At 46.9% G+C, this 17,432-nt stretch overlaps 1 protein-coding gene across 4 annotated transcripts in view; it reads right to left on the bottom strand.

Annotated features, from left to right (window-relative positions):
- Nucleotides 1-7,507: 7,507 nt before the first annotated feature.
- Nucleotides 7,508-17,432, bottom strand: part of PIAS3 (protein inhibitor of activated STAT 3) — a 42,790-nt gene continuing 32,865 nt past the window's right edge. For all 4 annotated transcript variants that reach the window (XM_060682569.2, XM_060682568.2, XM_087881252.1 and 1 more), the window contains exons 10-14: nucleotides 16,504-16,640; nucleotides 15,526-15,694; nucleotides 13,375-13,508; nucleotides 11,287-11,324; nucleotides 7,508-9,343 (exon numbers count right to left, since the gene is read on the bottom strand). In XM_060682569.2, the coding sequence (XP_060538552.2) occupies nucleotides 9,080-9,343; nucleotides 11,287-11,324; nucleotides 13,375-13,508; nucleotides 15,526-15,694; nucleotides 16,504-16,640 (742 nt within the window). In that variant the 3' untranslated portion in view covers nucleotides 7,508-9,079. The remainder of the gene's footprint in view (nucleotides 9,344-11,286; nucleotides 11,325-13,374; nucleotides 13,509-15,525; nucleotides 15,695-16,503; nucleotides 16,641-17,432) is intronic.

Raw genomic sequence — 17,432 nt, 5'->3', positions numbered from 1 at the left:
CAGCTCGCGCAGGAGAGGTGTCACACGGGAGCGCCATGTCGCTCCCATAACCACCCGCGCGGCCGCACTCTGCGCCAGTTGGAGCCTCCGGGTGCTCCTCAAGGGGAGCCCCATGTAGAGAGCATTACAATAGTCCAGGCGGGAGGTGACGAGGGCGTGAGTGACCGTGCGTAAGGAGTCCCGATCCAGAAAGGGACACAACTGGCGAATCAGGTGAACCTGATGAAAAATCCTCCCGGTCACGGCCGTCAAGTGCTCTTCTAAAGACAGCCGTAAATCCAGGAGGACGCCCAAGTTGCGAACCCTCTCCGTGGGGGCCAATGATTCGCCCCCAATAGTCAGTGATGGCGTCAACTGACTATATCGGGACGTCGGAAGCCACAGCCACTCGGTCTTGGATGGGTTGAGCCTGAGCCTGTTCCTCCCCATCTAGATCCATATGGCCTCCAGGCACCGGGACATCACTTCAAGGGCATCGTTGGGGTGATCCGGGGTGTCGTCAGCGTACTGATGGTTCAAGGCAGGGAAGGAAGGAAAGGTTGGCTTGTCTCTTTCACCAGGCTTTGAAGCAGGGGTGGGTTCTACTTACCTTTACTACCAGTTCGCAACGGGATCGCGCATACACAGATCGCTGGTGATGACATCCAGGGTGGTGGGTGGGGCCTCCTGCTGGTTTTACTACCGGTTCTTACGAACCGGTCCGAACCAGGGGCAACCCACTGGGGGTCCCCACTCTTACAGCTTGGTAGTCCAGGGGTGGGGGAGGAAGAGGGGAGCCAGCCTGCCGCTCGCGCACATGTGCACTGGCCCACCACTTGCAGAAAAGAAAAAAGAAAAGAAAAGAAAAAAGAAAAGAAAAAAAGAAAAGAAAAGAAAAAATAATGATGAAATGAAATGAAATTAACAAAAATGACAAGAACAAAATAATAAAAATGAAATAAAATAAATAATAAATAGAATAGAATAAAATAAAATAATTAAAATAAAATAAATTAAAATAAAATTGAATTAAAATAATAAAATAAAAATAATCATAAAATAATCATAAAAATGAAATAAAATAACATAACATAACATAAAATAATTAAAAAATAAATAAAAATAAAAAATAAAATAATAAAAATGAAATAAAATAAGTAATAAAATAGAATATTTATAAAATAAATTTATATTACTTATAAAAATTAAATAAAATTAAATAAATAAATAATATAAAATAATAAAATAAAATAATAAAAATAAAATAAAATAAAATAAAATAAAATAAAATATGAAGATTTAAATTATGTCTCAAAAGGAATCCCTTAAAACATTTCCCCCGTCAGCCCTAAAAATGCTAAACTGTGGATTGCTCCGCCCTCTGTTGGTTGAATGAAGTCATTGCGGCTATGTCGTCAATCTTACTTTACTCAAGCCAATTCTAATGTGTTCAACAAAACCGTTTAGGGCAACTCATGAACTGAATTAAAAGAATGAGAGGACTTTTATGTTTCTCCTGAGTTTACCCAGTATGCTGAACTATGGTTAGGTGCTTATGGGATAAGCCACGATTGACCGGCTTCATCGGTCCTGTGGATTACAAATGACATGACTGCCTTCACACAACAAATTACGGTATTTAGTGATGATGGATTCAAGAAATAAAACGGACAATGGACAGAATGGGTACTGTAGCTAAAGGAACTTTTCCTTTATGGCTTTTGCCTTGTTGATCCCACCACATCTTAAGAAACTTTTTCTTTTAAAATGTTTTAATTTTAATATTAAATGTTTTAATTGGATTTTGTTTTAAATGTTTTTAAACTTTGTTTCAAATAGAGGTTTGGACGAGTGATTAAGGCACCAGGCTGGAAACCAGTGAGGTGACTTCAAGCTTCCCCTTTAGGCGTGAAAGCTGGCTGGGTGACTTTGGGACAGTCCCTCTCTCAGCTCAGCCCACCTCGCAGGGTTGTTGGTGCAGGAGTCATGGTGGCGCAGTGGTTAGAGTGTGGTACTGCAGGCTACTTCTGCTGCCTGCTGCTGCCGGCTGCCTGAAATTTGGCAGTTCAAATCTCACCAGGCTCAAGGTCGACTCAACCTTCCGTCCTTCCGAGGTCGGTAAAATGAGGACCCAGATTGTTGGGGGCAAGAGGCTGACTCTGTAAACCACTTAGAGAGGGCTGTAAAGCACTGTGAAGCGGTATATAAGTCTAAGTGCTATTGCCTTCCTTCCTTTCTGTTTCCTTCCTTCCTTTTCATTTCCTTTCTTCCTTCAATCCATCCTTCCTTGTTTCCTTCCTTCCTTTTCATTTCCTTCCTTCCTTCCTTTTCATTTCCTTCCTTCCTTCCTGTTAAAATGCAGCATTGCAGGCTAATTCTGCCGACTGCCAGCAGTTTGATCCTGACTGGCTCATGGTTGACTCAGCCTTCCGTCCTCCCGAGGTCAGTAAAATGAGGACGCTATGTGCTAGTCGTTCCCGACTCTAGGGGGTGTTGCTCCTTTCCGTTTCAAAGCCAGTCCGAAGATGTCTCCGTGGTCATGTGGCCGGCATGACTCAACGCCAAAGGCGCACGGAACGCTGTTCCCTTCCCACCAAAGGTGGCCCCTATTTATCTACTTGCATTTTTTACGTGCTTTCGAACTGCTAGGTTGGCAGAAGCTGGGACAAGGAACGGGAGCTCACCCCGTTACGCGGCACACTAGGGATTCGAACTGCTGATCTGCCGACTTTTCAATCGACAAGCTCAGCCTCTTAGCCACTGAGCCACCGCATCCCACGCAAGCCTGTTTACTTGTCCCCTAATATTATCTCTACATTTGGAAGTTTCACTTGGCCACAAAGGCCTTTCGGTGAACAAAGATCTTTCTAGAATAAGGCATAAACTGGTGGTAGTAAATGGACTATGATGTGGAGAAAAAAAATGAAGATGGGAAAGTGTGTTAGATTCCACTCGGTCCCACTAAAATAATGTTGTTGCCCTAAGTCGGGTGTCAGCAACCTGCGGCTCCAGAGCCGCATGCGGCTCCAGGGGCCCTCTGCTGTGGCTCCCTGTCAGGTGATAGGCGTGGCTAGGGGGGGTCGTTTGATTGGTGGAAGTGAGTGATGTCAAGGTGGCCACGCCCACCCAGGTTTTGTGGCTCCCGGTGTTTACTTTTCTGTGGGAAAAGGGGCCAAATGGCTCTTTGAGTGCTTAAGGTTGCCGACCCCTGCCGTAAGTGAAAATCAGCGTATGTGGAAGGAAAATTATCTTCATTATGAATTGGGGTTGTGCCAACACTTCCCCCTCATCGTTATAATATACAGGAGTGGCCAAAATTGTGGAAACCTTTTGGGAAAAGTATATTTTCTAAAACTTAGCTAATAACACCACTTTTTTGGGGAGTAGTACCATAAAATGATGTATCAATGGAAAGATCATTTAATCAAGAACATAATGCAATAACTTTTATGAAGGATTTGCTATTAGAATAGCAGTATAAAGAAGAAAAGTGAAACACGTAGAAAAAACGAGATATATAAAAATGATCCCCATGTCAGTTAATCCTTCGTTGGGTAACCCTTAGCATGAATGAGGGCCTTACAATGTCTTCCCATGGAGGGAACCAAGTCTTTTAGTTCTGCAACTAATCTAATATGAAACCAAGATTGAATGATGGCTTCTATTAACTGGGTTTTATTGCTGGGTCTCTTCTGACTAACCAGTACCTCGGTGCCTTCCGCCGTGCCCTTAAAACCTTCTTTTTCCAGCAAGCTGGGCTGGCCTAACACGTTTTAAAATGTTTTTAATTGTTTGTTATTGTTTTTAATCATGGGGCCAAATTTATATATATCTTTTTAATTGTATTTTAATGTTTGTAGTTTATGTTTTTACTTGGCTGTTCACCACCCTGAGTCCTCAGGGAGAAGGGCGGTATACAAATTTAAAAATAAATAAAATTTTTAGTTGGCTCTATAGATTTTCAATTGGGTGAAGGTCTGGGCTATTCCCAGGCCATCCCAGCAGTGGAATAGGATTATCTTGAAACTCCAAAGAAAAAAAAAAGTGGGTGTTATTAGCCATCAAACCTCAAAAATACACTTTTCCAAAAAAAAGGTTTCCGCAATTTTGGCCGCTACTGTATTTACAAAGCCGAAAAAAAGCCAGCGACACAGCCAAGATGGAGACTATTAATGATGCGGGACCACAGCTCTTTGCAACTTTTTTATTATTATTATATTTTTCTCTAAAAAAAAACAGAAAAGCATATACACCATAGCTCCAAGTGGATAAAAAACAAAGATATGACAGAATAAATAAGCCCAGGAGAGATTTGGCATAGCAAGCCGAGCCTCCTCCGAAAGACAGAAAAGAAGGGGTCCAACTAGCGCAGGGGTCTCCAACCTTGGCAACGTTAAGCCTGGAGGACTTCAACTCCCAGAATTCCCCAGCCAGCTTTGCTGGCTGGGGAATTCTGGGAGTTGAAGTCCTCCAGGCTTAACGTTGCCATGGTTGGAGACCCCTGCACGAAGGGGTTGCCAAGTCAGCCTTTTTTTCACCTGCCCAGCCAGCCATTAGCTACAAATGGGGGTCTCGGCCTCTGTTCCTCCTGGCCCTTTGCCCTGGCCGAGGGTCTTCCCAGGAGACAAAGCGGCAGAGCAGCAGATCGGAAGGTGGTCGTCCCACAAATGGGTGGGACAGGGTGGAGGTAGGGGTGTAAGCCCCACCCCCACCCCCGGTCGGGTCTCACCGCAGCCAACTCGCCACGGGACAAGAGTTAGACCGATAATTGAAGAAACAGTGGAATAGAATCATGAAAGGAAGGAAGGATGGAAGGGACGAAAATGAAACGTGAATGCCAAAAATTAAAATAATGTTTTAAGTTATCTTGAATAAATTGAATTGTTGAATTGTCCCTGAAGGGTGTGGTCCGGTGGCGAGTTGGCCATATTGAGTTGGCCGCAGTGAGTTGGCCATGGCAAACTGACCATGGAGTTGGCTGGGGTGAATTGGCCATGTTGAGTTGGCCGTGAGTTGGCCATGGCAAGTTGACCATGGAGTTGGCTGGGAAGAATTGGCCATGTTGAGTTGGCCATGAGTTGGCCGCATTGAGTTGCCCATGATGAATTGGCCATAGCAATTCATCCCGGAAGCTTCTTCAGCTCTGAACAACTGAACGGAAGAAGCTTCTTGGATGAGAAGCGAAATGTCTTCAAAGGAAAAAAAAAAACCCAGAAAGGGGAAGCACCTTTGAGGCAACCAGAACTTGGGATGACTTGAGAATCTCCAGAAACAATCTATTCCACTATTTCTTCGATATTAGTGTACCTCTTGTCCCGCAGCGAGCTCTCTGTGGCGAATTGTCATAGGCCGCTCCCAGGAACACTTAAGAAAAACTTCAGCTGTCCCGGAAAAAAAAACATTCCCTTTGATTGAAAACAGAAGCACTTGGAAAGAAAGTCACACAATGGATCAGGTGTGGCTAACAAAGCCATATTCAAATTAACCCACAGCACTCGTAAAATGCGAATTCTGCCTTCTCCGCTTGTGGTTCTGGGAAATAATGCAGAAAGGTAAATGCCTTGAAAGGGGAAGCTTTGCAAAATTAAGAGTTTCCTGTAATTCTGCAAAGTAATTTTGCAAAGTTTTGTCATTTTTGCAAACCTCCTGAAGGCAGGATTTCCACGGTGGAGGCTCAACCACCTGGCTGGCTGAGGAGGCGGGAGGGGGGAGGCTGAGCAGCTGGACTCTGAAAACTTCGAACTGGAAAAACACACACACACACAAACTCTGGACACATACATAAATATATAAATAAGCTGTGCAATGGACGATGCACTGCCCCTCACGCTCGCTCACAAGTGTGCAAAGGATGTGCAACCTTCATTTAGTCCTCAAGAAAAAAAAAGGGGAGGGGGGGGAAAATACAGAGAAAAAGATCTTTGGAGTCGCGTTATGTACAAAAAACTGAAAATATAGATTATCGTAATATAGATATGTGTGTATATATATATATAGATAAGATTGATAGATCTTTTCTTTCTCTGTACAGGATTGGTTGGAAATACTTTTTTAAGAGGGGTGGGAAATACGAGATCTGAAGTGTAAAAAAAATATATTGTAACAGCAATAACCTGCAGACCCAGGCAATCCCGGGAAACCGTCCCTCACAGCAAACGAATGGTGGGATTTTTGAAGGCAGGGTGGCAGGCGGTCCCTTGGTGCCTGAGCCCCCCCCCCAGGGATGGGGAGCCCCCCCTTCAAGTCCATTCCAGGCAGGCAGTGCCAGGTGCCCCAAAACCAAAACCCCAAAAGTACACCTAGCACATTGCCATCCCTACGGCGGCACGATGGCGGTTCTGTTTGGACTTCAGAGGCATTAACAAAAAAAATCCGATTTTAGGAGTGTCCGAGAAGAGCCGACTTCTGTTCTTGGGGTGGCAGCCTGGCAGCGCAGAAGTTGGGGTTCAAGCTTTGCATCTCAAACCTCTCTGGCAAAGTGTCCTCTGTAGCTTTTTCACCCCTCAGGACAGGGCAAGCAATCCCGTCTCTTCATAGAGATTTCCAAAAAAGGTAAGTTTAGCTGGAGGGAGCATGGATGAGTAAACAGGGGAGCCCCGGAGGCAAAAGCGGGACATTTTCCATCCTGCCGGCGGATTTTTCTCCCTCTTCTCAAAGAGCAGCCCTTTTCCCTGGCTGCCTGTGGGAATTTCTCCCAAGGAGTCCTCAAAAATAACACCATTCCTTAGCGCATCGATGCTTCTTGCAACATTTACCTTACAAGGTCTTCTCCTCAGATGAACCGACTTATCAAGGGTATCAAATAAACACCCCGAGGGTACTCACTGTTGGCACAGCCTGGATCCTCCAACGTTAACCCCCCAAGTTCCGACCGAAAAGAAAAACGGGCGGGAATAAATTTTCACTTTTTAAAAATGAAAGTGGTCCACGGAATTTAAATTAGGTTTCGTTACGGGCATAGCCACTTTTTAAACGCCCGTGGCCTTCAAAAGCTAAGCTGGATCTTATCAAGTCGGATCTCACCAATGCCATGGTTAGGCAGCCTCGGCGCCTCCTGACCATGGTCTTCAACCAGCGTTGTAAAGAAAGCAGAGTTTAACCAGCATTTGTTATAAATAACCGTGGTTTGTTTGGACAAACCCCAACTGCCTGTTTTATACTAGGCAACATCCTGCATCACTTAGGCCAACGGTGAGAACGCAGCTGAGGTGAAATCATAGTACTGTAAAAAAAGAAAGAATGAAAAAGAGAGAGAGAGAGAACGGGGAGGAACGGAAAACAGTGGAATTTTCTGTGCAAAACTCAAAATTCCCTTGTTATTCCTTCGAACCTCTAAAGAGGCTACTGGTCTTTTATAAGTACAGAAAATACAGGAGTGGCCAAAATTGTGGGAACCTTCTGGAAAAAGTGTACTTTCTAAAACTTGGCTAATAAAACACCATTTCTTTCTTTCTTTCTTTCTTTCTTTTTTTTGGAGTACCACCATAAAATTATATTATCGATGGAAAGATAAATTTAATCGAGAATGTCATACAATAGCTTTTATGAAAGATTTGCTATTAGAATAGCAGTTACAGTATAAAGAAGAAAAGTGAAACACAATAGAAAAAACGAGAGATAGAAAAATGATCCCCATAGAAAAAACGAGATATACAAAAATTATCACCCTGTCAGTTAATACTTAAGTTGGGTAACCTTTAGCATGAATGACGGCCTTACAACGTCTTCCCATGGAGGGAACCAAGTCTTTTAGTTCTGCAGCTGTTCTAATGTGAAACCAAGATTGAAGGATGGCTTCTATTAACTGGGTTTTATTGCTGGGTCGCTTCTGACTAACCAGTTTCTTTAGTCGGCTCCATCGATTTTCAAACTGGGTGAAGGTCTGGGCTATTCCCAGGCCATTCCAGCCGTGGAATAGGATTATCTTGAAACTCCAAAAAAAAAATGGTGTTATTAGCCATCAAACCTCAAAAAGACACTTTTCCCAAAAGGTTTCCACAATTTTGGCCACTACTGTACACGTTTAGGGATAGGGGAAAAAAAAAAACATTGGCCCAGAGCTTCCAAAGGTACATGGGGTGCTCCTTTCCCACAACCGAGCTCTGAAATATAAAAACCTGCAGATATTCATATGGGCCACAATTGGCTTAGCTGGGATCCTTAAAAAAAGAAATTTTGATTTCTGTGGTCCTGAAAGAAGTTCTCGATTCAAAACATTTGAACCTTCAAACCTCGGAGCTGAAAAGCGGCCTCTGGAATTGGTCAGAAGGCTCTCGAGCAGGGGTGAAATGCTACCGGTTCGCTCTGGTTCGGGCTAAACCTGTAGTAAAAAAATGCTTTAAAAAGTAAAAAAAAAAAAAAAAGCTTCACAGCTGTGCCGCACAATCGTCGGACTATTTTTTTTAACTTTTTTAAAGCATTTCTTTTACTACCTATTCACCGGAACTGGTAGTAAAAAATGCTTTAAAAAGTTTTTTTTTAATGGCCACGCCCACCCAGTCACATGACCCCCACACACACCAAGCCACGCCCACGAAGCCACAGCCACAGAACCGGTAGGAAAAGATTTTGCATTTCACCACTGCTCTCGATCCAGCGAATCTTGTGCCAAGTTTGAACCCCTGTGTAGTCCGGACAATCTGTTCGGAGTTCAAGCCACGCTGGAATTTCAAATGCCCCTCCGAGGATCCCTTCTTTCTGTGCACTCCGAGATCATCCAATCCAGCCCCCCCTTAACCTGGGTTTCCATCACTAAGAAAAAAAAGTCCGGGATTTTCTCTGTAATTTGGGACCGATCAGAGTAGGTCATCGAATGCCCCCTTTTGCTGGCTTAAGGATCCCGTGAGCAAAATTTAGCTGTGATTCTTCTGATTCCGAGACTGATCCCCTCCGCAAGCTCCACGGACCGAAAGCTTGGCTCCCGGGAGAGTTTCTCATCTTTTTAAAAAAATGCCATGATTTTCGGTAAGACGGCGGCGCACACCAAGTAAAAACACTCTGCCATGTGTCTGTCTTCTCAGCTGCCGACACGTTGCCGAAAATTTCTGCCTTCCTCCAGAGAGGAATGGAGTCCCGTCCCCCCAAAAGGGCGTCTCCATCTTTAGTCCAGAGAGATGATGTCCGGCCGACATCCTGGCAGAGCTGGGCTGCTTCCCATGGCGCCGTGGCCCTCCCGCAAGCTGGCCGTGGGCGAAGAGACCACGCTGTTCATGCGGCTGCCGGTGGGGGAGCCGACCCCGCTGTGGGATCCCACCACGATCGGAGCCAGGGGGCTCATGAAATGCGGGGAGGGCCCCCGATACTGGAAAAAGTGGCTCAGGGAGTCCTGCTCATCCAGGGAGGTGATGACGGAAGGGCTGTAATGCTGCAAGAGGAAGAGAAAATAAAAACATTTGGGGCCTTTTTTTTTTTGACCTCATAATCCCTTGCGGGGTGGAGTCTGGGCAGCTGAATGGAGCTGAGTGTTTCCTGGCCGGATGCCTTTCCTGTCGCCCTTGAGGAGTTTTGTTCAGCAGATATATTCTCACGGTGCCCAGAGAGAGAGAAATATCTGCCTCTACCTAGGATCGAACTCACAGCCTCCTGATTGGGAGGCGAGTGCACCACTCAACATTTGGTGTTTATGCCAGGGCAAAATACCCATCGCTAACAATAGTAACAAAAAGATCCATTTTATATTTTGTCTTTTGCCCTTCACACACTTGCAATGCACGAGTCCTGTTCTGCTCCAGGTACGGATCCCAAAGAACGCAGGACACACAAAGTCCGTTCAAACCTTAGTTTACTAAATAAACCAGTCTTTTACAATGGCTGTTAATTAACTGCATTAACAGCCGCCAAGAATTCAAAGAATAATAACTGAAAGCTTACTATGGTTGGCAGAATGCCCAGAAGCAATTTGCAGGAAGCTGATAAGATAGGCAAGGCAAGACAAGACACGAAGGTATGTGAACAAAGTTGTTCCCTGCAAATTGCTTCAGTCAGCGTTCCTCCTTAAATAGGCTAAGGGAGTGGCCAATTAGCCCCAAGCCTTACTCTCGAGGAAACCTCCTCCTGAGGAGCCACTCCTGCCTTTTGGCCGCTCTGTGCGCCCGTGCATCGAGAAGAGGCTCCTCCTCTTCGTCCTCTTCACTTAAGGGAGCTTCTGGAGGTTCTGAAGGCCCTGTCTGAATCCCCGCCTCTGGCACCACATCTTCTCCAGCCTCCTCATTGTCCGACTCGAGCGCCAGCTGCACAGGCTGCTGGCGCAGCACCACACCAGCCTCCTCGTTGTCGGAATCAGCTACTAGCTGCACAGGCCGCTGATGGGCCACAAGAAGTCCTTAGGCTGAAGGAGGGGAAGCTACAGGGAGAGCTGTATTTACCTCTCTGTAATTGTTAAGAGTGCAGTATTGCAGGCTAACTCTGCCCACAGTCAGGAATTCAATCCTGACCGGCTCAAGGTCGACTCGTCCTTCCGTCCTTCCGAGGTTGGTAAAACGGGGACCCACATTGTTGGTGGAGCAAGAGGCTGACTCTGTAAACCACTTAGAGAGAGCTATAAAGCACTGTGAAGCGGTATATAAGTCTAAGTGGTATTGGTATCTTCCTTCCTTCCTTCCTTCCTTCCTTCCTTCCTTCCTTCCTTCCTTCCTTCCTTCCTTCCTTCCTTCCTTCCTTCCTTCCTTCCTTCCTTCCTTCCTTCCTTCCTTCCTTCCTGTTAGAATGCAGTATTGCAGGCTGAATCTGCCCACAGTCAGGAGTTCAAGATTGACTCAGCCATCCGTCCTTCTGAGGTTGGTAAAACAGGGACCCAGATTGTTGGGGGGGGGGGGGGGCAAGAGGCTGACTCTGTAAACCGCTTAGAGAGGGCTATAAAGCACTGTGAAGTGATATATAAATCTAAGGGATATCGCTGTTTGCTTTTCTATTCTTGTTTGAGCAACAGCTGTTCTGAACTCTGAACCTTGCAAGGTCTGAAAGAACTTGGAAGACCTCGGAAAGTAAGCTTGTTGGGTTATCAAAGGAATAATTTAATAATTTAACTGCTTTGATAAATTGCTTTTAAATGTTTTTTAGATAAATTGGATGTCTTAATTTGTTTTTTGAGCCTAAATTATTTAATCTGTTTTTAATAGTTTTTTAACTTTTGTATGTCTTTGTGTTTTATTTTGGCTGTTCACCGCCCTGAGTCCTTCGGGAGTAGGGTGGTATACAAATATGATAAAATAAAATAAATAAATAAATAAACCGAGCAAGTTTACCGACTCGGGATTAAAAGATTGAATGGAAAAAATTGGGAGATGGAAGAGAGGAGAGGAAACCTACCGGGTTTTCACTCTGAAGGAAGGAGAACAAATCCAGACCTAGAGAAAAGGAAAACTTTAATGGTAAAATGAATGTACTAAGACTAGGAGGGAAGGAAAATATTTAAAATTTTCAAATTCAGGATTTTCCAAATTCAGGAAGTGACGGGCAGGCGAAGACATTGGATATCATAGCAAAGTGCCAACAATACCGTCCAGTTTCCGTCCTCTGGGTGGGATGGCAAGCCTCCCCCCACCCCACCCCTTGGGAAGGGCCAATCGGCTTTCTCTAGCTGCCTGGGTCAGAGTTCATCCTCTTCCCCTCCACTCTTAGCTCCAGAGTCCGTGTGTTCTGACCTAGGCATTCCCAAGAGCAGGAAGCGGACTCCTTGTCCCGACAAAAATCCCTTTTTATTAAGTTACTGTGAATTCCTCTCATTCACATCCAGCAAAGTCTTTCAAGGAAGAATTTACAGTCACAGACCTTATCTGGCTTGGAGAGCTGCCAGGTCGATATCTTCAAAACTTGGCCAGGAGTCTCGGAGAGTCACGAACCAATTAGGCGAACTAATTGTCTCCTGCAAACTCCACTCCCCTTTCGCTCCTCTTTTATTCCCTCTGGGAGGGGCCATTCATCGTCCACCTGTGGCTTTACTCCTGAGTCGACCCTTGTTCTTTAGCTGTTCCCTTCGTCTGGCAACTCTGCATGAGCGCTCTCTCTCTCTCTCTTTCGCGACCTTTTCACAAGCCCATGGGGGAGGCCAGATTCACTTTAACAACCGTGCGACTCACTTAGCAACTGCAGTGATTCCCTTAGCGACTGTGTCAAGAAAAGTTGTCAAATGGGGCAAAGCTCCCTTAACCAATGTCTCACTTAGCAACATAAATCTGGGACTCAATTGTGGTCATAAGCCGAGGACTACCTCTTGGAAAAACAACGAGCCAGGAAGAATCTTTCTTTCTAACTAACTTGAGATGGATGTCACTGGGGCTCTTCAGAGGGGGCTAACAGTGGTGGGATTCAATGCTGTGGCCCACCAGTGGAGCTGGCAGCAGAGCCGGACAGTGAGCAGGTTGGGGAGGAACGTGGGCCAGTCCTAGAGTCTGGGGAGGGCTCTGATGAGGGCTCTGCATCAGAGGCAGAGAGGAGGCCAGGCCGAATGCCAGTCATCAGCTGCCTTCAGCCCATTCCCAGTGTGTGCATGCGCAGAGTTGCCAGACGAAGAGTACAGCTAAGAAGGCAGGGTCGATTCGGGAGTAAAGCCACACCTTGGAGGTGATTGGCCCCTCCCATAGGATACAAAAGAGGAGCGAACGGGGAGGGGGCTTTTGCAGGAAACAATTCATTCGTTCCGTGACTCTGAGAGACTCTGTGCCAAGTTGTGCCTTGTACTGCGTTTGGAAACTAGTTACCTGGCAGCTCGCCAAGCGAGATAAGGTCCGTGTTGATAAGTATTCCTTTGGAAAACTGTTTGGACAGGCCTTGCTGGCTGCGAATGAAAGGGATTCAGAGTCGTGTAAATAAAAAAAGGTTTTGCCGGGATCAAGATTCTGCTTCCTTTAGGCTTCCTAGGCTTTTTAAGGGAGCCTAGGTCAGAACATTCAACAGGTGTTAACAACTGGTTTGCTTTGTGCACGCTTCACGTGCACCAAATGGGCAGTCTACGCGTATGCAGTACATTTGAAAACAGCACCTTCTACTGCAGCTCCGGTGAATAAAACAGCTGATCCGCGCCGATCAGCTGGGCTTCAAACAACAGAAATAAAGGTAGGTATAGCGCAGGGGCAGGCTCAGGACGGGCTCAGCTGATCATCGGAGCGAACCGGTTCGCTCTCAGCTGATTGTCGGAGCTACCGGTACACCCGAACCGGTCCGAACCGGCAGAATCCCACCCCTGGCTAACATCACAGGATAGATGTGATGTTAGCTTGCTGACCAAACAAGGGCCTTGGGCCCCTTTGAGGGCTGTTTTTACACGAAAAGCTGAAAGACCAAGAAGTCACAATACCGCTAAGACAAGTGAGCCTTAACCTCTGTTCTTTTTCGTCTCCGGTTCTCCCCAGTTAGGGAAGAGAGCCCAAGCTCGGGGCCCACCTGAGTCCCGCTTACCTTGGATGTCCGAAGGGACCGAATAAGAAGGGTGGTAGTCGGACAGCGGGAGGCTGGAGAGGTAATCGCTGCCCACCGCAGCCATTGGAGGACTCCGCAGCACCGAGGAAGGCTGGTGGTCTGTGTTTAAAACCCTGAAAGGAATGGAAAGGTTAGTGGAGCCGGAACGGCATCTGGGTTCTGGGGGAGAAAGGGATCATTTGCAGCAGCCTTGGGGGAGTGGGGGGGTCGATTCTATTTCTTTGGGGGGGGAGGATTGAGGGTCAGAAACCTGTGGGAGGAGGAGCTGGATGGAGAGTTTCGTTCTTTCTTTCTTTCTTTTTCATTGTTTTCATTGACTTTTGGAATTTGGGCAGTTTTCAGCAATTGTGGTCAGATAATGGAATTATGAGCTAGATAAAGTGCCTCTCAAACCACCACCCTCCCAGACAGGGCCTGGGTCTTCCAAAGAATATTACATTCCAAAGAAAGAAAGAAAGAGAAGCTTAAAAAAAACAAAAGGAAGCCCCTCTAGTACAAAGCTCACTGCCAAAGTAATTACTGCAGGTTTGAATCTCGCCAGGCTCAAGGTTGACTCAGCCTTCTATCCTTTCTAAGGTGGGTAAATTGAGGACCCAGTTTGTGGGGGAAATAAGCTGACTTTGTGTAAATATACAAAAATATGAAGGCTATTGCTTAACGCATTGTAAGCCGCCCTGAGTCTCCGGAGAAGGGCGGCATATAAATCAAATTAAAAAAAAAAAAAAAGTAGAAAATTCCTCTCCCAAACCTCAACGACCCACAGCGCTTATTGCTGCCAGCCTGGCCCATGGGGAGACAGCCAGGGAGGTGACAAAGGCCCTGGCCTGCTCCTCGGATCCCAATGCTACCCCCACAAAAGAAAGTGTGGGGGGGAAGAGGGTCTATTCCCCAAAATAGCGTTTCTCAACCTTAGCACCTGTCAGATAGACTTCAACTCCCAGAATCCCCCCCCCAAGCCAACGTGGCTTGCCTCCAGAAGTTGTGAGTGCTCCTATCACTGGAGGCTTTCAAGGAGAGGTTGGACAGCCCTTGGTCCCAGATGAAGTAAGGACCCTTGCCTTGGGTTGGACTTGGAAGAGCCTTGGTGGCGCAGCGGACTAAAGTGCTGTTAAAGTAGCACTTAGCGGCCAGCTGCCTGCAATTACTGCGAGTTCAAATCTCACCAGGCTCAAGGTTGACTCAGCCTTCCATCCTTCCGAGGTAGGTAAAATGAGGACCCGGATTGTGGGGGCAATAAGCTGACTTTGTATAAAAAACAAAAAGAACACCGCTTAGAAGGGGCCGAAAGCCCTACTAAGCAGGTATATACGAAAGTATGAAGGCTATTGCTTAACGCATTGTAATCCGCCCTGAGTCTCCAAAGAAGGGCGGCATATCAATTGAACCAATAAATAAATAAATAAGACCTCAGAGATCCCTTGCAGCCAGGGGTGGGATTGAAAAACTTAACAACCGGTTCGCTGCCCAGTTGCTGGGGGGGTGGGGTGGCCATGGGGGCGTGGGTTACTCGGCCTCCTGCACTATTGATGGGGGGGTGGCATTTTCACCCTCCTGAGGCTCCAGAGGATTTCTTCGGCCTCCAGGAGGGTGAAAACAGCCTCCCCCGGGCACCGGAGGCCGGAAACGGGCCCATTTCTAGACTTCCGGTAGGCTCATTTTTAGTTTATTTTATTTTAGTTTATTTGATTTGTATACCGCCCTACTCCCGAAGGACTCAGGGCGGTGAACAGCCAAACAATAAAATACACAGATACAAAAAAATTTAAAAACCAGATAAAATCAAATTAAATCATTTTGGCCCAGACAGATTAAAACACCCCAATAATTTAAATTTTCACCCTCCCAGAACAGCCACGCGGTCCCTGCAGTTACCTCGCATCCAAAACAGGCCGCGTGGAGACTCCTGGGAGGGGCGGGGTGATCCAGTCCTTGTAACTACCGGTTCGGCAAACCAGATTAAAATGAACATCCGGTTCGCCGAAACTGGTCTGAACCGGTTGAATCCTACCCCTGCATGCTTGCAGACATGCAGCGTGCATATGTCCCAAGAGCTTTCCCATCACGAAGTCTGGCTAAAAGGAATCAGCCAAGCCAGAAGGAGGGAAAGGCCCTCCGAGCCCCCCCCCCTACCCTTTTGGTCCGGCGGATGACGGGATGGCAGCAATGGCGACAGGACAGACTTTCTTGGCAGGGGGTTCCTCTTCGTCTGAAGAGCTGTCCAAAGTCAGGTCGATCACCTCCACCTTCTTCTTGTTTTCGGGCAGCTGCTTTCCATCCGAACTTACTGTGTACAGGGAAGCTGTGACACAACGACGACAAATGCTCAGAAACTTAACTTCATGTGATGACCCGGGGCACGGCACAGAGGTCGCATAGGCAGCTGGCAGTTCAAACCGACCCTTTATTGCTCCAAATTTCCCCAAATGCTCCCACGTTTCTGGTAAGTCCCAGAGCAAAGTGATGACAAACCCCCACACACACACCTCAAGCAGCCTCTGGCTGCAAATAGTCCAGCCCAATGCTGTGAGCACCACGGCTGCAAAGCAAGAAATCCAGAAAGAACGCAAGGAACCCAGGAATTCAGCGCTTGTTCCCGACAAATTCCCCTCCCCACAGCGTCTCCTTAAGTCTCAGTCCCCAGGTGTGCCTTGTGAAGAGGAGCGGGGCGCTCTCCTCTCGAGTAGTCGGGTCAGTCTGCGCTGTTCTCGCCTTCTCTCCACTCTCCATGCTTGAGGATCAGGAGGGGGTGGTCCTTGCTCATCGCCTGAGCCCTGTCTCTCATGTTCACTGCTTAGCCTCTCTTGGTTATTCTGCCCCTCCTTCCTCCCTGCCTACAAGCTGTCCCAATCCTGAAAGGCCCTGAAAACTGACTGCCTGAAAAAGAGGAGGTGCTTCCAACAATTAACACCACAGTTGTGCAGAGGAACCTCCGTGTACACAACGGGAGCAAACTGTTACAGACAAGCTTCCAGATTTGGGACTTCTTGCACCAAAGACCTCTCTCTGCTCCTGGCACCACAGCCCGGCCAGCCCGGCCCAAAGCCAGGCCCCTCCTTTCATGCCCAAGGGCCACGGCCAAGCGCTTCAAAGCCCAGCCTTTGGCCTTACCTTCCAGTCCATTGTAAGAAGATGTCTGGCAAACCTCCTGGTTCTCCTTCTTGGGCTTCATGGGGCACCAGGAACCGTCTTCCATGAACTGGATCTCATCGCAGTCCGTAACGGAGTTCAGGATCTCCATGAACAGCCTGGGGAAGGAGAGGCAGGGACAGTCTGAGGAAAATTTTTGTGCTAGTCTGATGAAGAGAAGGACTAGGGGTGAAATGATAGCAGTGTTCCAGTATCTCAGGGGTTGCCCCAAAGAAGAGGGAGTCAAGCTATTCTCCAAAGCACCTGAGGGCAGGACAAGAAGCAACAGGTGGAAACTAACCAAGGAGAGAAGCAACTTAGAACTAAGGAGAAATTTCCTGACAGTGAGAACAATTAAGCAGTGGATTAATTAACTGTTTGCCTCCAGCAGTTGTGAATGCTCCAACACTGAAAGTTTTTAAGAAGATGTTGGATAATCATTGGTCTTGTTCTGTCCCCGTCTCACACACACACACAAACAGACAGCCGGGGGTTAAATAAACCTGCAGACAACCAATTCTTCCAATAAGACGCTTGGCCAGATCTAAGTACCCCGCAGGCCACATCCGGCCCCCGGGCCTTGAGTTTCTCACCCCTGGTTTAAGGCTTCACGGTAGGCATGAACCCAGCCAAAGGTGTGATATGATGCCAAGTGCAGGTATTTTATATAAATACATATAAATATAAATATATAAATATACACACTGCAAAAGTGCGTATAGTCAAGGCGATGGTTTTTCCCAGTTGCAATGGATGGCTGGGAAAGTTGGATCCTAAGGAAGGCTGAGAAGGCCAAAGAATGGAGGCCTTTGAACTCTGGTGCTGGAGAAGACTCCCGCGAATCCCTTGGGCTGCAAGGCCATCCAACCGGTCAGTCCTAGAGGAGATTAACCCTGGCTGCTCTCCAGAAG

This window comes from Pantherophis guttatus, chromosome 18 (genome assembly GCF_059756535.1).
Source record: "Pantherophis guttatus breed Tessera chromosome 18, ASM5975653v1, whole genome shotgun sequence".
Classification (NCBI taxonomy): Eukaryota; Metazoa; Chordata; class Lepidosauria; order Squamata; family Colubridae; genus Pantherophis; species Pantherophis guttatus.
Note: the sequence above shows the minus strand (reverse complement) of the source record. Positions and strands in the feature narration are given on the sequence as shown.